This window comes from Pygocentrus nattereri, chromosome 22 (assembly GCF_015220715.1).
Source record: "Pygocentrus nattereri isolate fPygNat1 chromosome 22, fPygNat1.pri, whole genome shotgun sequence".
NCBI lineage: Eukaryota > Metazoa > Chordata > Actinopteri > Characiformes > Serrasalmidae > Pygocentrus > Pygocentrus nattereri.
This window is the reverse complement of record NC_051232.1, coordinates 23120595-23144527: the sequence shown is the minus strand read 5'-3', so window position 1 is coordinate 23144527 and position 23933 is coordinate 23120595. Positions and strand designations below refer to the sequence as shown.

Here is a 23933-nt window from a genome sequence, read left to right as displayed (position 1 = left end):
GAAAGTAACAGGAAGCCAGACATCCCTCATGTGGGTGAATACTCCACTAGCGTCATCGTCCTGCATCTATATATGTGTATCTATAAAGTCACTCGTTTAGTGAAATCAGAGTGAGTCACTTGATCTGAGGTAACCCTACACATTTTATGAAACTAAAAATAAATGGGAGAGGGTGTAGAGACCTAGAGAGAGAGAGAAACTGCTAAATGAGGTGGACAGGTTGCCATATGCTGAGTGGGACGTTCGATCAATGTGGTTTTTTTTTTGTCCTAGAGAAAACGCCTCCACACTTCTCACCAGCACTCCTCCTTTCATCCTCCCATTGCTTCTCCATTCTGAGAAAACAGCTTTATCAGCATAAGATGGAGACTGAATGGGGTGTGTAAAGCAAACGAGTTGACAGGCCCATCCCTCTGTCAAGATACAGGCCTCTTTTTTTTTTTTTTTTTTTTTTTTTTTTTTTTTTTTAACTTCAGCAGCCAAAAGACTAAGTAAAAGAGGCCAACGTTTCTAAGCAGTTCTTCTGGAGAAAGGCATACATATACACTTACAGCTATACATATTCATATGTACACAAGCTAACACACATGTGTACTGAACCCTGCACATCTTCACTATTCTTCTGTAGGCATATATGCCACGCTGTCCTTCAGGCCAGTCTTCGTCAGGGACTGTGTGTGTGTGTGTGTTCTGGCAGAGACAGCAGTGAAACTCTGAAGGACATTCTGTCCACCTCGTTAATTTTGCCCCTATTCTGTCTATCTGTCAGTCTGCACAACCCCCACCCCTTGTCTGTCTGTCTCTCTCTTGCTTTCTATTCATTTCTTTCTTATACACCTGTCTGTTTTCCTGTCCATCATACTTTCTGCATCCCCAGCTAAATTTGGAACTGCATCTTTGTGTTGTGCACACATTTTGGAAAAATGAAACAGAGTCGGTTTATGAAAAAGCAGCAAATGCAGTTAAATAAAAATCAGTGTTTTCTCTTCTTGGAGTGAAATAATGGTCTTAACAGTTTTGACAGAAAGAAAAGAGTGTTGATTTTGGTAATTAGTTCCTCTGAGGACTGCAAACAGTAGGACCTTTTAATTTAATGGTTGTTGTCTTTAAACTTGAACTATCCAAAAGTAATTAGTAGGGAAGTACATCAAATGTGGCCACATATTTATAAACTCAGTTAATTAGTACACCTTAACTTCTACTTATGTATGTGTGTGTGTGTGTGTGTGTGTGTGTGTGTGTGTGTGTGTCTGTGTGTGTATGTGTGCTGGGACTGCAAGCATGCTCTATATGGCTCATCTATCTGTGATACACACACACACACACACACACACACACACACACACACACACACACACACACACTGCAGGTATGGGTTATGCATACAATCCAGAGGAGATAGTAGGAGAAAAATTACAGATGAAGCAGAAAAGGAGCACAGAGAAACAGATGATGACAGAAGAAGAGAACTGTGGGAATACAGTGTAGCAGGACAAAGCCACTTCATAAAATGCAGCTCCTCAGGTTAATCTCAGGTTAGGGTTTGCGTACAGACAGGGATCTGTCAATTGATTTGTGATAATTATGTACACAGAACCACAAGTTATTAAGTGTTATTTTATGGATAAACGTATATGAAAACTAAGGGATAGATTACTGAAAGTATATAGGCACTAAATATTAGATTAACAAGTATGCAGAGAAACCAGAGATACGAGATTCACTGGATAAACAAACTGTAATTAGCTGAGACTAGAAACAGTGGTGCTTGAGCTGCACACAGAAAAGAATATTAACACCAGGTTAAAACTGGCCTAAATTTGGAACAAAGGGGAAACACAGCGAGACTGAAGCACATAAAGCAGCAGTGTGAGTGAGCCTTACGACCCTGACGCTTCAGAAAGAGAGCCGCAGTTTGCTCGTGTAGCCTTAAAAAGGGTCTGTGGGTCTAAAACAAGGCTGCTAAAGAACTTCTGAAGTGTCGCATCTGAACAGATGTCCATGGCGAGGCAGACCACCAGCTGGCTTATGTCAGCCTCTGGTGAGGAAGGTGCTCTTCAGGCTCTTGCAAAGGTTGGCTGGTGAAGTCAGACCACAGTCTTATGTTGGGCACTGAAATGTATGGCTTGCAGTCAGCACTGGTTTACTTCTGTCCCTAACTCTTAATCTATGCTCGCAGGTTTCACAATGACCCGTTATTGCCATTCAAACTTTAAGAATGAATCGACAAAACTTCAAAACGGATACAGCAAGATGCAGAGATTCTGAGCGTGGTTACCACTTAAGTTAAAGAAAATTATGTATGAAATTGCATACTTATTAACATTCTTACTGTTTCTTTAGTAACTATTACAGATTACAGATTATTATATCAAAAATTACAGATTGCTACTGTTTCATTAGTAACATTTACAGATTACAGATTATTATATATAAATTAAAGATATATCTAAAAGTATAGATATATCTAAAAGTATTGTAATTTCACATTGTGGTTACATAAAGGAGCTTGGAAGCACCATGATTACTAGGAATCATTAGGAAAGGAAATGATATTTCCAAAGATTCTTAATATTAATCAAAACTTACATTTCTAAACAATGTTTAAGTGAAAGGTTACACAAAATTGCTGCTGAGTAGATTATCTAATTATTATTAATGTCACTGTAGAAATTATGACAAGTATTCATTCATTCACTTCTGACAGTCACAGAGGCATTTTTAACAGTTTTTGTTGATTTGTTACAAGCAGACCTGACTACAGTAATCATCTTCTTACTGGACTTCACAAGAAATACATCCATTATAACTCATACAAAATGCAGCAGCTCACATCCCAACAAACACAAAAAAGAGAGATCACATCACTTCTGTTGTAAAAGAACTGCACTGTTCAGGATTTTAAAGTTCTGCTACTATTTTTTAAATCTCAAAATGACCTTAAAGCACTTGCTTACATCACAGAGTGTCTGTCTGTTTATGTTCTGGGGACATAATCTAAGATCTGCAGATAGTGGCCTTATACAGATACCTTCTGAAATACAGAAAACATGGAGAGGATTTCAGTTTCCACCTTTTATTAGACAGTCAAGCTCAGTGCTCACTTTTAAGAAACATGTAGAAACATATCTCTTTAACTTAAACTCTACATCTCATGTTGTTTATCTTCTAATTTGATCGTTTTCATTTTCTTCTGATTCTAAATAAAAACTAATGATTTCTTGTATAACTATATCTCCTGTCTGTAAGCACTGCCACTGGCATGAAAAGTGCTACATAAAAAAAACTATATTATTATTGTTGTTGTTACTTTGGTTAAAAGGAGAGTCATTTGGTTAGTTTGAAGTTTGATGTTTCATACGGTTTGCCAGAAAACAGCAGGGTGAAGAGTTTTAAGGTTCAGTCTCTGGCAAGGTCCTAAAGGAATTTACGAGGCTGAGGCTTAAAGTGTCTGCCAAAAGGGAATTTGTGAGGATTCATTAGCCTTGTAGTCTCGAGGTCATCTGGGGTGTAGTTTATCTTGATGCTTGAGCCAGATGCCTTTCTCTGGAGGGAAGTGAGGTTTGCATGTGGGTAAGAGGGAAAGGAATTTCCAAAAGTTTCCTAACTCCAGAATTTACTCTGGTTAGGTCTATAAAAGGTCCCCAGCACCGACGCCTGAGGGATGGTTCATCGTGTATCTAACAAAGCTGTCAACTTTGGACGAAAGGTTTCTGTTTAAGAATCAAAAATAGAGAGAGTGAAATGCTGTGAAGAGAGTGGTAGATTGAGATAGACAGATAGAGGAAGTGTGAGGTAGTGCTGGGCGGTATGGCTACCAATGTAAATCATGGTATAAGTAAACTTTCTGTTGGTTTCAGTATATATTATATATGAGAAAATAGAGAGGGAGAGAGATATAAATAGTGTGAAGAAAAAGAAAAGGAGATACAGTGTAAGGTAAGATCGAGGCAGAAAGAGAGAGTGATGTGAGAGAGAGAGAGATGGCATGCTATTAAGATGAAAAGATGGTTAGAAGTTTGCCAAGGTGACTGCCAAAGATTACAGCTGTTCCATACAAATAAGATCCTCACACAGACACGTCTACCTCACAGACAGCTGGTTTATCTTCAAGTGTGTGCTGCAGGCTCTGTCATTCGTTCTGCGTATGTGTGATATAGGGGCATTCATGCAGTGTCCCCAGGCTAGAGACCAAATGAATGGGTAATAAAAGGATGTATTGATCATAATTCTGTCTTATGAATTTAGATGACACATTTGTGAGGGCATTATGTAGATTGTGATCTATAAGAACCAGAAAAGAGAGAGTGAGATGCATGCTTTTATATCTGTTCAGTCAAAGAGAGACAGGAACTCAGCATTAAATCCACTTCAACAGCATGGCGATCTTGACTGCATGTGATGTTTTGTATGCATATTAACTCCCCCCTGCCCATCTTTCGGTTTTAATTGGTGGAGCTCATATGTGGGGTGAAAATAGATACAGAAAAAACCATACTGCTTCAAAAGACACTTTGATCTTGGAGTACCTAAAGGCCCTTTTGGATCATCAGGGTTCTCTCTCGCTACCATTTACTTACTTAAAATTCTCAAGTTTAATGAACCAACATAATTCATTCCACATCCACACCTTCCAGCTTTAAAATGCTGCCTACTGCACTTCAGCTTTCTGGAAGGTCAGGCATAAAAGCCCTGAATAAAAGAAGTGCATAATGGTGAAAAAACATCATAGAAAAATATTATTTTTTCTAGAAAATCACTTGTGTGATTCAGTCATTTTAGAAGTGAAAGTTGCATCTATAAGTGCAATTGCATGGTAAAGTAATTGATCTTGAGGAGAAACCCTACAGTGTATCCTAGATTCAATACTCATATTTAATATAACATTGTAGTAGTAATGCATGTATTTTATATACACAATATGTATATACAGTTCTGTGTAAAAGTCAGAGACCAGCCTTCATGAATTAATCAACAGTCAAATCAACCATTATGACCAGTTTATTCAGTTTCCAAAGCTGGAGTTTAAAAAAAACATTTCACCATGCAAGACCTGGTGGAGAACCATAACTGTCCTCTTCAGAAACACATGTTTAAAATGCTCATCTTTGTGAGAGGGAGGCAAAACAATAAGCTCCACTTTTGATTCAGATCTAAAACAAACATCCACAGGTGTCTCTGCCCATAGTTCCACTGTGAGAAGACACTCAACACGATGAGTCTGAAAGCATGTGTAGCTGTCAGGAAGCCATTACAGGAAACAGACACATCAAACAAGAAGCGACTGGTATTCTCAGAACAATGGACGGACCACCCCAGAGTCCAAACCTCAACATCACTGAATGTGAAAATGCAACCAACTTCTAAGACTGAACTTTAGAGGTGTGAATAAACATCCATGTAGATTTTTTTGACAAACTGAAATAAGTCTTCTGCAAAGAATGGAACCCGACATAAAGACGGAGTGCCTTTACAAGTGCTGAGAAATTGATATTTTGTTCTTGAAGCTACTGTGTAAATCTCTCATAAATATATTTTCTGCTTGTATTCCTGACATGGAAAATTTGTATATGATGGCTGTTTTGACTCCAAATTAAAAAAGAAGGGTGGTCTTTGACATTCGCACTGTATATTTTCCTAACTTTACACTAATATTACATTAGACCACGCTTTACCTCCATATTGGATCCCATATTACAAGGTTTCATCACAGAATCCTTTAGAGTGGTTTAGTCAGACAGCCACCTCCTAGGAGAGAAAGAATAAATGGAATCGGTTCCTCTGTGTCTTTGAGTTTAATCATGATCTTCTATTAAATACATTTTGCATAACCTTGTCAATGTCTCAGCAGCACTTGATGTGCAAATTGTAGGTCTCCACTTGAATGCTGAACATTTCTGACCGGACTTTCATCCTGAATATCAAAGTGTTACTTTACTGTTGTAGTCAGCTGTCAGCATCACTCAGCTGCTGTCAGAGGAAAAATGTTTGTCAAAGGTCCAATTGGCTTCTCAATCACTGCTGAATTCAACGTTTTTCCTTTTGCTTTTAACTCAGTTCACCATGAAACTCACATGAAGAGCCCACCAACCTAAAAATCTCCCAACATAACAGAACATTGGGTTGATGTGATATATCTGAGTTTGTAGAATGTTCTCCCCTTTCAACACTGGCATTAAGTTATTTTCTGAAAGCTAGCTGTCAACATTGCAGCGGTGGTTTGTGGTGGTTTTTGATGGAGAATTATTCTAGCGTTTCAAATAACGTCACACTATGATGTGACTGCTCTAACGCGATGCCTTCAGTTTGCTGTGCTTTGTGAACGATTCACCTGCAAGACGCAACAGAAGCTGAGAATGATGAGAGACTACACAGACCTTGGCTTGGAGCCCCTGTACTCTACAGCTTAGTGTTTTTCTCTGCTGTTCACACCTCACTCAATTCAAGAAAGGATTAACAGGCTAACAAAATAAGGTATTTTAACCAGAGAAACCCCAATTATGTAGTCCATGGTTTACAGGACTGGAGCTGGGGAACTCTGCACTAACTGCACTAGCAAACTTACTAAATCACGTCTGTCAAAACACAACATGGATTTCAGGGGTGGCGCCACAACTCAAAAAGTCGGGTAAAGCATATTATTAAAAAACAAAAACAAAAAAAACAGCTGGCTTGGTGTTGAGTAACACAATTCAAGTAGACAATTAGGTGAAATGTTAAAGCAGCAGATTATGCAGACATTTAGTCTTATATTTAACGTTTATGTTTCTCCATTGAAACGTCTTTGAAATCTCCAGAAACAGAGAGTATAGTTATACCCAGCTGTTTGCAGCTCCATTAGGGAGATTTATCTCTTGGCTGTTAACATTAGCCTTTAGATAACGTTTGCTAGCATTGTTCACATCTGTGTTAAATAACTGATGTCACCTTACGCTCCTATGATGACAGAGTTGTTTTTCCTCTTTATGCAACACCCTGGGATCTTTTACCCACCCTGATGTGAAGAGCCAGTGGGCTTCTGTGCTTGTAAATGCTTTGAGAGACTCAAATAGGGAGAATGACAGAATAGGGAGAGGGGTTGTGTATGAGATAAATATAAATGTCAGGAAAACACAAATTTGGTAGCTTTTCCACCACTTTTTTGCAAAGTAAAGTAATTAATTTGAACCATTTTTCACCTCTAGTTATGTTCGTGTGGAGCAACAAAGCCAGAAGTTTGGTCGCAGATATGACGGAAAAACCATGTGACTGAAACCCATGGATAGACTTTAAGGAAGAAGATATTTGTGGGAGAATGTAAGCGTTTGGTGGAGAATGACAATGTTTGGTGGAGAACTCGATATATGGTCAGAATGACGATATTTGGTGGAGAATGATGGTGCTCAATGGTGAATGATTGTTTTTGGTGGAGAGTGATGTTTGATGGAGAATTACGATATTTGATGAAAAGTGAAGGTGTAGAGATTTATGCTATTTGGTGGAAAGTGTTTGATGGAGCATGGTGGAGAGTGATGGTGTTTTATTCAAATGATGGTATTTGATGGAGAATGTGTTCAGTGGAGATTGATGGTTGTTTTTGGAGAATGTGGCATGTGCGGAACAGTGTGACCTGAGCGATCTGGACTTTCTATAAGTTAATATTCATGATGCACTCTTAACTAACGTCTCTCTTCCAGTAAAAATCCTCAGTATTGTAACTGGTGCAGAAGAAGAAGCAGAAAACATGGCATATGTGGGCAGATGCTCTTTTATTTATTGAACAGGCACTTCAAAGACAGCAAGAAATGCCCAGCCCAGCACTACCCTAACATGAAACTTGGGGAAGGAGTAAGGCTGGAGGACACGGCGTATGAGGAGGCTAGACAAGCACACACACAAATCCGCTCTCCTCGGACACAATTTAATTCCAGAGCAGCACAACTGCACTGATCCATCCGCTCCCGACAGCAGCGCAGCCCATGGTGGACACCACAGTGTTTTAAGGAGCTTAAAGTTTTGAATTTTGTACATCAAAATAAATGTCCAGCTAACTTTCCTGTTCCAGCTCAATAGCCACAGTGAGGGAAAGGTCAGATGAGGTTGAGTGGAGGGTAAGCAGTCATTAAAATATCATTACTACAGCCCTTAAAGTAGATTCAGAAACCCCTGCTGGAAACACTGCTTTAACAGGGTCCTCACCATCTTTAACACAGAGAGAAGGGTTTAATGTTGTGGAACACAAATGCTAATCTGGGTAAATATCTCTCCATCTCTCTGTCTCCCTCTCTCTTACTCACTCTCTCTCTTATCTCCTTATCACTTTCTCTGTATCCTACTCTCTACAGTTGTTTTTTTCTCTGAAGGATAAAATTCATTCTTGAGAAAGAAGTTAAAGTAATGAGCCAGGCATGCCATTTAGGTTACTGGCATAGAACTCGCTCTTTCAGTTTCCTGTGGGATTAATAAAGTATCTGGGTATCTGTGTAACTACATGTTTCTTCAGACTCTGTCGATATGTTTCAGCCTTGTCTATTCCTACCCAATAAAGCTCTCCAGAGCACCCAGATAACATAATGTTCTGCTCTTACTGCGGGAAAACTGGGAAAGATCTGATGCTGAGGTCTGGTGTTCAGTCTTAACTGGATGGTTCTCTGAGAAACGCACATAACCCTTGATTTTTCACTCATGATTCCTTATTTTAGAGAAAAGGTGGCAAACACTTTTTAACAACAACGTTCACGAAACTGACTGCAGCATTTGCTGGAAAAAGGTTTTCTACTGTATCGGAATACTTTAGAAGTGTGTCTCAGGGCAAGCAGTGGATAGGATGCGCATAAATTAGCCTGCGATTAGACTCATCATTAATTTACCCAACAACCCCTGCTCCTGTTTGCTCAATTAAATCACTGCTTTAGCCACTTTAACATTTTAGGGGCGCTCCCAGAAAATTATTTAATCAAAATGAATATTTATGAGCTGCCTAAAGCTAATGCCATACTTCAACCATAAAAAGGAATGTCTCAGCGTGTCGTGGTTCATGAATAAATGTGCATTGCTAATTAGTTAATGAGCTGGACCAGGAAGCAGTAAGAAAAGAAGGGTGGAAAACTTTCTTCCCATTTCCTGTTCACTCAAACAAATCTCAGCATAGAACGCCGAGCAGGTGTATGAGATTTTTATCTGTGTATGGCTGTGCATCATATTAGCACAGTTAAAGGTGTGTGTAATTTTTAAACACCTCCAGACTCACAATATAGCGCTAAAATGAATGTACAAGACATAAAATCTGCCTATATGTTATTGTATGTTCTATATGCTGCTATAATCATAAGTGTATTCCCTTTCACTGTATGTCTCCATCTCTAAGTGTCTCTCTCTCCTTCTCTCCCTCTCTCTCTCCTTCTCTCTCTGTCTCTCTCTCTCTCTCTCGCTTTCTCTCTCTCTGTAAATGACTTTGACCTTTGTTGACTCAAAGGGCGGAGGCACAGAGTGAGAGAGGGAGTGAGAGACAGGAAAGATGAGACAGAGAGAGAGAGAGAGACACAATAATGAAGTGTGAGCAGTAGGTGGTTGTCACTTGTAATAGATATGAAAGGGGCTGGGAGAAGGGTAAGACAATAATTGGCACGGCTACAAACACAAACACTCCTACAGATACACAGGTTTGATTGTGTCAGTACTTATCCTCACCAAATATGGAGTCTGGGTCTCACTTTATTTGAATGGTACAATGTAGCCACCTATGGACTATCCTCAGATTGTTAGTAAACATTGTGGTCAAACCTGGTTGATCCTCAACAGTGTTACAGTTGGGAATTGAATCAGGGTTGGGTTTAGAATTAGGATTAGGGTTAAGGCTATGTTTAAAAAAAATCAAAAGTGAAGTTAATAGATTCTAGCTGAATGAAAGTTAAGGGTAAATTTAATATCTAAAAAGCATCTAACCCATACTATCCTTTGTAGGTGGTAAGTCTTAACAGATTATCAGTAACACATCAACAACATATCAGTGAAGTAGAAAAAAGTAGTAAATATCTTGATGTTCTGTTGATACATTACTGACATTAAGTAGATGTATTGTTCTTGCTTCTATTACACAAAACTTAACCTTACCCAACATTACCCAAAACCCTCACCCTGGCCCTAATCCTAACACTTAACCTATACCCAAAACCTAATCCTAACCCTCACCCTGGCCCTAAACCTAACCCTTAACCACAACCCATAACCTAATCCTAACCCTCACCCTGGCCCTAAACCTAACCCTTAACCACAACCCATAACCTAATCCTAACCGTCACCCTGGCCCTAATCCTAACCCTAAACTTAACCTCAACCCAAAACCTAATCCTAACCCATATATGTTTTTGCTACTGAGAGTCTATTGAGTGTTTGTTAATTTAAAAAGGACCGCTCAAACTAAAGTGTCACCTAAAGTACTGTCAATAAATACACATGCTGTCCCTGTAGGAACAAATCTTCCCTTGTCTGTTGTTTTTATCTCATGATTTAAGAATGCTAACTTTCACTTACATCGTATAAACATCTCATTTTGTTCTGACAGAGCTTCATAACACAGAGACACTGCAAACATTTGCTTCTTATTTACCTATTTAACTTTTAATCAAGTCCAACAGCTTGGTATACAGCAGAAATAATAACTTTGCCATCATAGTAATTACATTGTTGTAGGGCACTGGGTAAACAAAATGTCCCTGTCTTAATAGCTTTGACTCACTCTCTCTCTGATACACACATACATACATTCTCCATATCAGCTCCATCACACTGTCTAATTCTGTTTTAAATAATTTTCTTTTGAACAGTGATGCTCTTTGATGGAGGCTGATGTTTTTTGGTGTAGAATGTTGGTGTTTGTTGGACAGTTGTGTCATCACATATGGAAAATGTTGGTGTCTCATGGAGAATGATGGTGTTTTTTGAAGAACGATCATCATATTGTTTTTTATTTATGTTTTACACAACCCCAATTCCAATGAAGTTGGGACGTTGTGTAAAACATAAAAAACAGAATATGATGATTTGCAAATCCTTTTCAACCTATATTCAATTGAATACACTACAAAGACAAGATATTTAATGTTCAAACGAATAAACTTTATTGTTTTTTGGCAAATATTTGCTCATTTTGAATTTGATGCCTGCAACACATTCCAAAGAAGTTGGGACAGGGGCAACAAATGACTGGGAAAGTTGAGGAATGCTCAAAAAACACCTGTTTGGAACATTCCACAGGTGAACAGGTTAATTGGAAACAGGTCAGTGTCATGATTGGGTATAAAGGGAGCATTACTGAAAGGCTCAGTCGTTCACAAGCAAGGATGGGGTGAGGTTCACCACTTTGTAAACAACTGCGTGAACAAATAGTCCAACAGTTTAAGAACGTTTCTCAATGTGCATTTCATCATCTACAGTCCATAATATCATCAAAAGATTCAGAGAATCTGGAGAAATCTCTGCAAGTAAGCGACAAGGCAGAAAAAAACATTGAATGCCCGTGACCTTCGATCCCTCAGGCGGCACTGCATTAAAAACCTACATCATTCTGTAACAGATATTGCCACATGGGCTCAGGAACACTTCAGAAAACCACTGTCAGTGAACACAGTTCGTCGCTCCATCTACAAGTGCAAGTTAAAACTCTGTCATGCAAAGTGAAAGCCATATATTAACAACACCCAGAAACGCCGCCGGCTTCTCTGGGCCCGAGCTCATCTGAGATGGACTGACGCAAAGTGGAAAAGTGTCCTGTGGTCTGACGAGTCCACATTTCAAATTGTTTTTGTAAATCATGGACGTCGTGTCCTCCGGGCCGAAGAGGAAAAGGACTGTCCAGATTGTTATCAGCGCAAAGTTCAAAAGCCAGCATTTCTGATGATGTGCACATCTGTGAAGGCACCATTAATGCTGAAAGGTACATACAGGTGCAACATATGCTGCCATCCAAGCAACGTCTTTTTCAGGGACGTCCTGCTTATTTCAGCAAGACAATGCCAGGCCACATTCTGCACGTGTTACAACAGCGTGGCTTCGTAGTAAAAGAGTGCGGGTACTAGACTGGCCTGCCTGCAGTCCAGATCTGTCTCCCATTAAAAATGTGTGGCGCACTATGAAGCGCAAAATACGACAACGGAGACCCCGGACTGTTGAGCAACTGAAGTTGTACATCTAGGAAGAATGGGAAAGAATTCCACCTACAAAGCTTCAACAATTAGAGTCCTCAGTTCCCAAATGCTGCTATTGAGTGTTGTTAAAAGGAAAGGTGTCCCAACTTCTTTGGAATGTGTTGCAGGCATCAAATTCAAAATGAGTGAATATTTGCAAAAAACAATAAAGTTTATCCATTTGAACATTAAATATTGTGTCTTTATAGTGTATCTAGTTGAATGTAGGTTGAAAAGGATTTGCAAATCATTGTATTCTGTTTTTATTTATGCTTTACCCAACATCCCAACTTCATTGGAATTGGGGTTATATCTTGGTGAATGATGGTGTGTGGTGGAGATTAATGGTGTTTAGTGGTGGTAGTGTTTTTTGGAGAATGATTGTGTTTGATAAAAATTGATGGTGTTTGCTGGAGTATGTTGGGATTTTTTATGTGTAGAATGAGTAGATCATGTGTAGAATGTTTGATGGAAAATGGTGGTATTTAATAGAAAATTATGGTGGTGGTTAACAATGGTGTTTGTGCAGAGAACGCTGGTGTTTGTGGGGAGAATGTTGTTTTTTGGTGAGGGATGATGGTGTTTGTGAAGCGAATGAGAATAGATGTACCCTGAGCCTGAAAGATGTTGACTTTTTCCACAGTACAGTGAAGTCCACAGTAGAAGTCAAACCAACTCTTGTATTTCAGTATTGTGACAGAACTGTAATAAATAGGTCACACTCTCTGTTTTTGTCTCTTTCTCTCTCTGTCTGTCTGTCTCTTTCTCCTTGCCTTGCTCTTTCTTTCTCTCAAATTCATATAGTCATAGCTTTCCAGTATTACAGTTATGCCTAGTTTAAACTTAGCTTCATCAGTATAGAATTAAGGTAACCCTGTAAGTAGCCAGTTTTATAATACACATCTATAATCTAAGAACAGCTCAGCCAGTTTGCACTGAAGTCCCTGTAGTTACTGAATAATAATATGCCTTAGTATGCAATAGGCCTGGGATTTTCAGTAACTAAATGATTTCTCTCTTTGTCTCTCTCTCAGGAACGAGGGAAGATTGGGGTCATTTTCAACGTGGGCACGGACGACATAGCGATCGAGGAGAGTGGGGTGGTGGTGAGCGATGGCAAATATCATGTGGTGCGCTTCACTAGGAGCGGCGGAAACGCCACACTGCAGGTGGACAACCAGCCGGTCATTGAACGCTTCCCATCAGGTAGGGAGCACACAATCACATGCTCATTGTCTTTTTTGGGTAAGGAAACATTTTAGTAAATGGATCATGTAAATGAACAGTTCAGTGGAGAAACTGAATTTCTTTAAATTATGGCTCCTTTGAGAGATAGAGAGATGCATGGAGAGAGAAACAGATTAGACTCTGTTTGCACTGTGTTAGTCATGTCGTATATGACTTATGTCATAGGATAAAATACAATTGCTTAAAATACATCTCTAATCCCTTACAAATTTACACAGTTTTGCTGTAAAATAATTTCATAATAAAGCACATGGCCCCTAGGGGGACTTTGTATGCATGCTGTGCCTCAGTGTGTGTGAGTCAAGCTGTGATGTTATAAATCTTCCTCTCCCACCTGAGTATCATAGCATCTGCAAGAAAAATAACTTGCACCCACCTACATTCACACACACACTCCATCACACTGTGGATTACTCTGCCCTGAGAACAGTGCTACTCTCTCTTTGTTCCTCTTTCTCTCTGTTTTGGGGCCAATAGTTAAACTCCACTGAAATGTGTGCGAAAGGAAGATATTTTCTGTTGACTTTACCTCATGATTACTGGAAATGTAAATAGAAATATCATTAGGGCTGAATGATTTGAGGAAAATATCTTATTAAGGTTTTTCTGACCAGTATTTGAGTCCAGTTATTATTTGCGTTAAACATCTTAAGTGAGATTTGGCCTTGATTTTTCCCTTGGCCTTAATTGAGCTTCATAAAATCTCTTCAAGGAAATTCAGTGGGAACTTAGAATGGAAAAATATGTAAGTGTAAATTTACTTTGAGACCTTTTCAAGACCTTGTAGGTTTCAGCACTTACACTTTTGACAGTTGCACATTTTAAATCTAAATGTATAATTTTAAGTTACTATGGAGTTTTATGAAAGTGGTGTTTTTTGATCAAGTAGACCTGCATATCCACTTTGTCTGGCTTGAGGCTTGAACGCCACCATTTACTGCCAGTCTGCCTATTCATGCTGAAGTTATGAAGAGTGTTTCACCCAGACTACTCAGGCACAATAATAAAAACAGCCTGTTTAACTATAAAGCATAAAGAGAGATTACAAAATGGTCATCTATAAATTGACTGTTTTGGCACATAAACCCACAAAAACAGTATAAGTGCACATTAAGTGGACCTTAATGGGAAATAATTAAATCCAATAAAAAAGTAGAATGCTGGCCCTTTAAGATAACTGCCTTGAGAATATAATATTTGAAAAAACTACACTCCTTCAAACTGTGATTTCAGTATAGAAGTGATTTATCGTTCAGCCCTAACTGATGTGGATTTTAATCAGATTCTTACCACACCAAACCTGCAGAGCCTTTGAGGAGATTTCAGTACAGCTTTGTGCTGTTGATGTTGGAGTGTACATGCTTTATTTTGTTAGTGAAAGAAAATGTGATGACAGTGAAACCAGTGGGGGAAAAAAGCAGTGATCAGGTGTGCCTGTGTGTGTGTGTTTGTGTGTGTATGTGTGTATTTGTTCTCATATGGCTTTTCTGGCGCTCTGCCCCACAGACCGAGGGACCTAATTGGGTTGAAATGCAGTTCTTTTTTTATGGATCAGGGGACCTGAGGGGGGAGAGTTAAGTGCAGGGCAGTGTTGATATTAGGATAATCATAGCGCTTTTAGTTGAATTATTTTTGCTGCAAGTTATAAGCATTTTAATTCCTTGAATTATTGGATTATTTTTCTTATTGGATTATTTGAATCTAAAGATTTGTTATTCAGTAAATAGTATGAAACTAATGTCAGTAACCTATGAGGCCATCTATGGACCCTTAAGGTTCAAAGAGTTAATATATTATAAATATATGTTAAAATTGGGGGCACAATTCATGAAGGCTTTCCAAAAAATGTAATTCTTGTAAAACTGTATTAAAATGTGTATTATGTTATACATTGACTATTAGAAATTATACCTTATTTTTGCTAACCAGCTGCTGACGATAGCAGAATGATGGTAAAACAAAGTCAAGCCAAATGTTAAAATTAGCAACAAGAGCTAGAAGTGATGACGTGAAACTGTTGTAAGGTTAAATAAAAACATATTTTTTTCAAGAATACCACTTGTTTTTACATTTGAAAAATGAGAATATAATTTATCGAAACTTCTGTAGTTTAGAAGTATTTAGTTAAGAAAAAAGGCACATTGAAAAAGATTTTGTTTACTTAAGACACTTTTGTGACTCTGGCCCCAGATATGCATCTTTATATTCTGCATCTTTGTTTTCCTGATGATGCTGTCAGACTGGGTTCAACAGAGCTGTTGTTGCTGTGCCTACATTAACGTTAATGCAGTAGATCCTTTATATTTTCACTTCTTCAAATAATTAGGTTGAGTAAAAAGAAAATTTCACACATCTGGTGAGTTCAAAAAGATAGGGACACAGATATAGACACAGTGAGAAGCAGAGAGAGAGAGAATGATGGTGAGACAGACACAAGACTGGGTGAGATCTGTCTTATCTAGGCCTGCCCACACTCATTCACTCTCTCTCTTTTTGTCTGCAAAAGGTTGATCCCTCCACCATCCATCATTGCTCAGCAACAGCAGTACATATCTCCACGGCAACAGTGCGAGTGTAGTGGCAGGCACATCGCTGGGTGGGCATTGTGATGTTAAACATGGCATTACAGCAGCAGTTGGACAGCGGCGTGCCTCAAGGCTGCATCCTTGGCCCTATTCATTTTTGCACTGCAACCTTTGGATCTTAAGCCAGTTTTGTTGTTGTTTTTGTTGTTTGCTGTTTTTGTTGTACTACATTGGCTGCTAGTATGCTTTTGTATTCCACTCTGGGTTCGAGAGAGGCTGCTTCTCAAAGAGAGTGTGCGTGTGTGTGTGTGTGTATGTGTGTGTGCGTGCGTGTGTGTGCGTGCGTGTGTGTGTGTGCGTGTGTTTGTATCGGATACAGAATTTCTATTTCTAGATTGCTTTGAAGGTTCTGCGTCTGATGTCTCGCTGTGGAAGACATGTTTGTTATGCGTGACTCCAATGGGAGGAAAGGATGAAGGAATGAATAGGGAGAGAGAGATGGGGGGGGGGGGGGTACAGGGTGTCCTAATTGAACAGAGGAAACATGAAGAAGGAGGAGGGGTCTTTAGAGGAGGAATGTTAAAACACACTGCATTTGCCCACGACCCACTTAGAGGTGCACAGCTCACCCCAGGAATCCTGGGTAAGCAGATGGAGCACTTCCAGTCTTCGCCAGATGGGATTGTCTATGGGACACAGAGCACCTCCATATGGTTAAGCTCAGAACTACAGGCACCTTCTTTAACACGGCACCAGTAGCATTATTTTGTTTAGTAAATTGTGGAGTGTTACTTTTAGCACATATTTAAAATAAATGTGCCATAAAGAACCAGTTCCATAAATAACCATCCTGTGAATGGTTCTTTGAAGAACATTTTATGTAAAAGAGATGAGCAAGTTTAACCATTAAAGGCTTAAAATGTAGCTATTTCTACCATTTAATTTGCTTTTCTCCATTAAAAATATGATTTCCCGATGCTGTTGTCGTGTTTATTTGATATATAATGAAAGCGATCTAATAATGCCCAAAATGCATAGATTTTTATTTAGTTTGGGCCACAAACTTCCACTTTGAATGGAACTGCACTCTGAAAGAGCTCACACATTAGAAAGTGAGACACTTGGTTCCACAGAACTTCCCTGTAATGTAAAGACTCTACTATATCTCAGCTAAAAGCAATTTAGGAACATTTAAGACTGAACCAAATGTTGAAATGAGGTAAGGTCAGGTAAAGCAGTGGTAGACGGTATTTGGGGTAGAATTTGGACTTGCTGTATTGTTGTGTTTTTTTCAGAGCTTTCTTTGTTCTCTCTCTGTTTGTCTTACGTTGGATTGCTGAGCTCAAATGATTTGCAGTCTTGGCACTAGGTCACCTTAATAAAGTGAGGCAGATGCTTCCCCAGGGACAGATGCACCATTATTGCCCTCTCTCTCTCTCTCTCTCTCTCTCTGTTTCTTTCTTTCTCTCTCTCTCTCTCACTCTCTTTTTCTCTGTCTCTCCTTTGCTCTCTTAATCTGACTTTCTCTCTTTCTCATGCCTGCCCACTCATTCTCATTGTCCCTTCAGTATTCCCTCAGCAGTACAATGCCAGGTGCTTGCCTGTGTCTTATGAAAGGCTGGTGGTAAATAGGCTGGTTTTGTGTTTGGAGAGATGGACATATAAGCTCAGACAGTGTCTAGGGTTGATGGATGTGTAATTGAGCTGGACAGTGAAGGTACAGAGCCGGGGGGATGCAGCTGGAAGTGTTTAGTAAATTCATGGATTAGGCCACTGATTTAACTCCATCCACACCCGTTCACCTACCACACTAACTGCCTCTGAGACTGATCTACAAGAGCAGGGTTGTAAAATATGACTCCACAATGATTTGATTGGATTATTAAGTTTTAGGAAACAATCTAATGACATCAGATATTAAATTTTACAAAGATTCAGATGTTTTTGTGTGATTCAGTATTATGACCTGGTTGACCAACAAGACTTCCATCATCAGATAAACAGCGCTTAAAGCCTTTGTCTTTGTCATCCTTTCACTGTGAGAAGACAACTCAACACTATGAGTCTGGACAGATGTGTGGCTGTCAAGAAGTTCTTACTGAGAAAAGGAAATGAAAGAAATGACAGATTATAAAAAGAAGCTGCTGGTGGTCTTATGACAAAGGATTGACGACACTAGAGTCAAAGCCTGAAATGACCAAGGGAATCAGAGTTCAAAAGGCCCCCATATTCAACCCTTTTAGCCCTTTTTGATTTTGTGAATTTTGCGCCGTGGAGATTAAATCATTGGGTAGTATTATTCGTTAGGTGAAAGGTTTTGAAGTGGGAGGGCACAAAGTGCTTCTTTGAAAATGAATGTGCAACCTTAACAGCACCATCTATCAAAAAGTTATGACTTACTGCTGTGCTTTTATAACCAGTCCCAAGAACAGCCGTTGGAGGCCTTTTCCAGCTTTTTAATTATTTTTTTAATTTGGGAGGTTGTTTCAGCACCGTGGACAGTTCCACTAATCTGTCCAGCACTGTGGACAGCTGCTAAACCAGAAGGCTGGAGCAGGACTAACAGCTTAAAGAATCTTAATTACAGCAAACAGTGCTACACAAGAGGTCTCTTTGGCTACTTACCTAATTAGAGGGTTTGTGTAGTTGGTTAGAACTAGACAAGAACTATATAAAAATACAAAACACCAAATGGTGGTGGTGTTTATTTCTTCTCATTATGTACTCTGAGCCTTGGATACTGTGGTACGTATTCTTTTGAAAAATAAACCAACAGAGCGGTTGTTCCTTTTAGATCTTTTCATATCCTCTCCCATTTGATATTGGCGCTCTATTTAGCTAACAAGCTAATTAGCCACATCTGACGCTTAAAAAGGAAGAACAATGAGGTGTGTTGACTTTGCAGAGCTTTTAATGACTGTGCTTTAAATACATGCACAGCGATGCACATGTAGCTTTCGAACCATATTAATATAGTGTGCACTGTGAACGCATCAGAATGCATACTGAATACTACATAACTGAATCTGAATGGAACTTCTGGCAACCAGAAATGATCTGGGGTGACCTCCATGACTGTGCAACAAACATTTTTCAAAGTTTTAATTACACGTTAATGAAGTATTTTTTGCTGGTGGTCAGTGACGATGCAGCATTGACAGACGCTGTCGTGTGTGGCTGCCGTTCCTGGAGCTCAGCCAAGAATTCTGGGTAAAGCTCCATGGACGGGTTTTGATTAGGTCGTTTGCAGTCGAGTTGCAGCACCAATTAAGAGTCAGTGGCAATGGAGTGAGTGGCTTCATTAGGGAGAAGGGGGTGGGGGGGTGGTTACTTCAACTAATTAAAGAAGTGACAACTTTGATATCACAACATCTTCTGGTCTTACTGACATCAGCATGCCTTCCAGAGAGTGAGAGAGAGAAGTCTGTTAACGCTGCAGTTATTAAAGGAAATAAAGTAATTCCTCTTCCTCATAGCTACATCATTAAATGGAAGTTGGAGCCATGTTCTTCACCTGAATTATAAATGACAAAAACAGACAGAAGTAATTTTTTTACAGCAGAGGACAGCCTACCCATCCAGCCTACCCATCCCACCCAACCCATGTTGCTGCGTTTTTTTTTATAATCAAATGCAATGCATTTTAATACCATTTAAAGAATTAAAAAATGCCATTTCTATAAATGTAATGTGTAATAAACCTTAAATACCGCATATTTTAATGTTGGTTTTATTCAAATGCTTAGAGAGATGTACATGGTGTGTCTTTTCAGTGTGCTTGATTTTATTAGTTCTTATGTCCTTTAGCCCAGTGGTCACCATCCCTGTTCCTCAAAATCTTTCTACCTGTGGAAGCCACAAACTGCCACACTTGCTCCAGATAATTCAGTACTTGCTCTTGATTAGTCCATTAGGTTTTTTTTTTTTTTGTCCTGTTGGATGCAAGGAGGGAACTAAACTGGAAACAGGAAAGTAGATCTCTAGGAGGAGGTTTAATGACCCTCAATCAGTGGTCACTTTCTAAACTAGGCCGTCACTCAATTTGACTAGGAACCTTCTACTTTGACCAGAAAGGGCAATTTGATATGCAGACTGACTAGCCTCACTGTGGTGTTTGTGCCTAGCATATATTAAAAGACTGGTACTCCTTTGATAAATATCAGCACAGTAACAAAGCACAAGTGTAAATCAAACTGTAGCTCTACTGTGAACTCTCTTCACCTTTTCTAGTGGGCTATATCTCTCTCTGATAGGCTTGTTCATGTCATTGTGTACAGAGCAGATAACTATTCTACTGGTGACTAGCTAGCATTTAGCTGGGTAGCAGTTTATTTCAAAGTGCTTACACAAGCCGTGCAGGTTGCCAATCTGAGTGAATACTAATAGTCATGGCCGCCTTAGTGTACAGTGTACTCCAGATGGTCTGGGTAACTCTAACACTAGTCACTGGGCTACCAACCTAATAAGAATTTAGTTTTGTAGTGTGTTTGTTTCTCTTAGAGGGCTTATGGGAATTTTTACTTCTTTAGTGTGGTCTGATCTGAGACCTGTTGTTGGGTGCTGTTGGATGGAAAGGTAATTGCTTTAAACCAAATCCAGTATCCTGACCCCCTCTCCTGTAAACAAAGCTCCAGCCTTAGGGTCCTGTACATCTGCCGGTGATGTAGAAAATGTGTTTCCACTGCTGACTGTGTTGTAAGGGCTCTTGTGGGTCTCAAAGGCACAAATAAACATACGTGTGTGTGTGTGTGTGTGTGTGTGGTGAGAGAGAGGGAGTGAGGGAGAGCAAGAAAAAGTTTTATTATCATGTCTTGTAGTTTTCTCGTTTTCTTATGCTGCAAGAACTGTGCCTTTTAAACAGGTTTGGTGTGGTAAAACTGAAAAAATGTTTGAAATCTTGAAACAAATTTATGTTTGATGTGCTTCACAGCAACTAAACGTCTGTTGTTCCTGCAGAGTTTGTTATGCAGCAAAGCTGACTATGTTAAATTAGCTCCAGCAGGCCTTCATTTGAACATGTGTCTTCTCTTTTTACTCTGCCTCTGTCAAAACAGGACACATTCAGTAGTAATTAAGGCAGAAAATGTCTTCCTTTACTTTAAATGCAGTGATAGCAGCTCAGTATCAGACACTGGTGATTATCATTGCTGTGTTTTTTAATGTGAGACATTAATTGCGCACTTGGTTTTGTTTGTGTTCAATATGACACATGATCATTTCCTGTAATTATGAACCAGTAAATATTGAATTTCTAAATCATTTATAAATATCTTAACTCACCAGCTCATAAATAAACTACTGTTTAAAAACACATGGTAACCAAAGCTGTGTTAACTACCTAACCCACAAAACGATTTAACGAAAGAAAATGCAGTTTCTTATTCACAACCCTAAAGCTGATTTTAAAGTTCATAACCTGCTAAGCTTATGTTTATGCCCTTTTTCTAACAGTTGACCTCTAATCATTTAACCTTTGAGCCTTGAGATTGTAACATGCTGAATTTGTTTTTTTGTTTGTTTGTTTTTGTTTTGTTCAAATTCTCTAAAGGGAACTTTGATAATGAGCGCCTGGCTATTGCCAGACAAAGAATCCCATACAGACTTGGTCGGGTAGTAGACGATTGGCTACTTGACAAAGGTAATAAACACCACTAATCGCACCTAACCAGCTAACCGCCTAATTGACTTAACCTCATCTCTGGAAGAGGGGCAGACCCATCAAAGCTTGGATTTATTGGCTAACTGGCCTGTGGCTTACAGGATGCAAAGGGTAAAAAATTGACTAATTAATTTGTCTTCTATGATAATGTAAGCCAATATGCAAATTAATTAATTGTACACTACATGTGAGACATGGCTAAAGCTGTTATAATCCCTCTGATTTGTTAAACTACAGCTTGAAAGGTCTTAGCCAAAGAAAATGCACAGTCAGTGCTGCTTTGTCATTCCATAATGTGTTATAAAATCAGATTCTCCTTATTCTGCATCCATAGCTTACTTCAACATTTATATGTTTACAGGTTTTGCGCACATAGATATGGGCCTGCACCTCTTCGGAGTATTAACCCTACCAATAACCCCAACATAACTTTCCCCTAACCTCCCCGCAACGCCCAGCTCACAGCCTCCTCCATTTGCTTACATTTACTGTACATTCCAGAGTACCTGGCTGTTGTGAATTTTCCTCATTCCTTCTAATTATAGATGCTAATGCTAATTCACAACAGTACGAGCGACCAGAATACTGCGCTCTTTAAGCACAAGCATCTTTAAAAGTTAAAGGGACTGAATTTCAATAATTTGTCGATTATCGTGAATGAGCCTTCAAATTTACTCTAACTTTAACCCTTTGAGTGCCACACACCCCACCCTTCCACCCTGCGTGTTTCCTGCGTGATGGCCTAGGTGGTTAATTTCTACAGCTGTTCACTTATTTTTTTCTCCTGACACTTTTTCCTTCTCTTTCTCTTGAGTGACAGCAGGACATTTAATACAGATATATGCAGGTATTAGTACAGACAATGCACACAGCAAATACTTGGTCTGGTTAACGTTTGGTTGCTGACAGAAACGGCATTCAATCAGAGACTGAATACTACCACATTACCACATTAATTTGTCATGAATGCTGAATTAAGTATTAAGTATGTAATATGCAAGGATTTAAAAAAATACTGCATTGGCAAGTTTCTCTATAATTGCTTCCCAACTGAAATATACCAAATAATTAGTAAGAGGGATATTTTTATGTCAAATTGTAGAGTTTATATTCATTTTCACATAAAGGAAGTATATAAACTTTGAAGTTAAATTAGGTAAAATAATAGGAACATCAGATGAATGCTCTAACAGAATAAAGAGAAGGGGCCAATAAGGAGAGGGGGAGGAGAGAAAGCGAGCGAGAGAAAGGGAGGGGACTTTTATTTTCCTTTCAACTCAAAGGGTTAAAGCCATAAGCCAAAACCACAGAGAGAGAAAGCGAGAAAGAGAGTTAAACAGAATTTAACCACCTAACAGCAAATGAACCCCAACCTTCCTCTAAACACTGAGGGCTGCTCTTCATTTCCCCAAACCCTGAACGATTTAGGATTACGCTGGATAATTTTTACTACTTTTGATTGGATGATGGCAACAGCAAAGCTCTCAGTTATAAACCTTTTTCTAAACGCACATAACCACTTGAAAAATGTGGATAAACTTTCCAGATCCCGTCTCCTTCTGAAAACCAAATGTTGAGATTAGCCTTCACAATGTCCCTAATCTATCCCTAAACAGATTGCCAATAAACAGATTTAAACAGATCTAAATCCATGTAACTAGTCCCTATTGCCCTGTAGCCCCTGTCCCCACCCCTCCCTTCCCAAAAAAACCTGCAAACTCAGAGGGTTAAAACCTGACACGGTTTGCGGAAAAACCGCATTTGTTCAAATAAACTGATGTCCAATTTGTTCTCAGCAGTTTATTGCAAGAATAAGGTCCCTTTAACATTTACTGTTACACTTGAAGCTGCACAACATTAATAATATTTCTTGCTGTATTGTTGTTGATTGCGTGAGTTAAATGGTTATTGTGAATCATGTATTTGACTGTGTTTTTTATATACTGAATGCAGTCTGTACCATTTGATCTCTAATTTAACAGAGTCCAAGCCTGTAGTTCTCTGCTTCTTACTCTGTAACCTACATAATGGTCCAGACTGCATACTGATTGCGTGTGTTCTATTGGGTCTCCCACACGGCAACAGGGTCTCTCTAAAATCACACCATTCAAGTAGCATTCACCACCTCTGTTGTTCGAGGGCATTGTGGCCTTATTTATTTGGTTTTTGAGGACAGTTGGCAAACTGCAATGAAGAAAAATCCCCCCACTGTGTTCACAAGATTTTTTTTCTTTTCTTTCTTCAGCACTTCTGCTCACCTTTTGTTGTTGTTATTATTGTTGTTTTCTGCTCTTCTTTAGAACTTGCTCCTGTTTATTTTTCCTTTTTTCCTGATCT

The 23933-nt window shown here is 39.1% G+C and overlaps 1 protein-coding gene across 13 annotated transcripts in view; it reads left to right on the top strand.

Annotated features, from left to right (window-relative positions):
- The window catches only part of nrxn2b (neurexin 2b), an 863803-nt gene that overhangs the window by 794970 nt on the left and 44900 nt on the right, over positions 1–23933 (top strand). For 8 of the 13 annotated variants that reach the window (XM_017697610.2, XM_037533018.1, XM_037533025.1 and 5 more), the window contains 2 exons: positions 13199–13370; positions 21486–21575. In XM_017697610.2, coding sequence (XP_017553099.1) covers positions 13199–13370; positions 21486–21575 — 262 coding nt within the window. The remainder of the gene's footprint in view (positions 1–13198; positions 13371–21485; positions 21576–23933) is intronic. The other 5 variants (XM_037533024.1, XM_037533021.1, XM_037533020.1 and 2 more) reach the window with 1 other exon arrangement.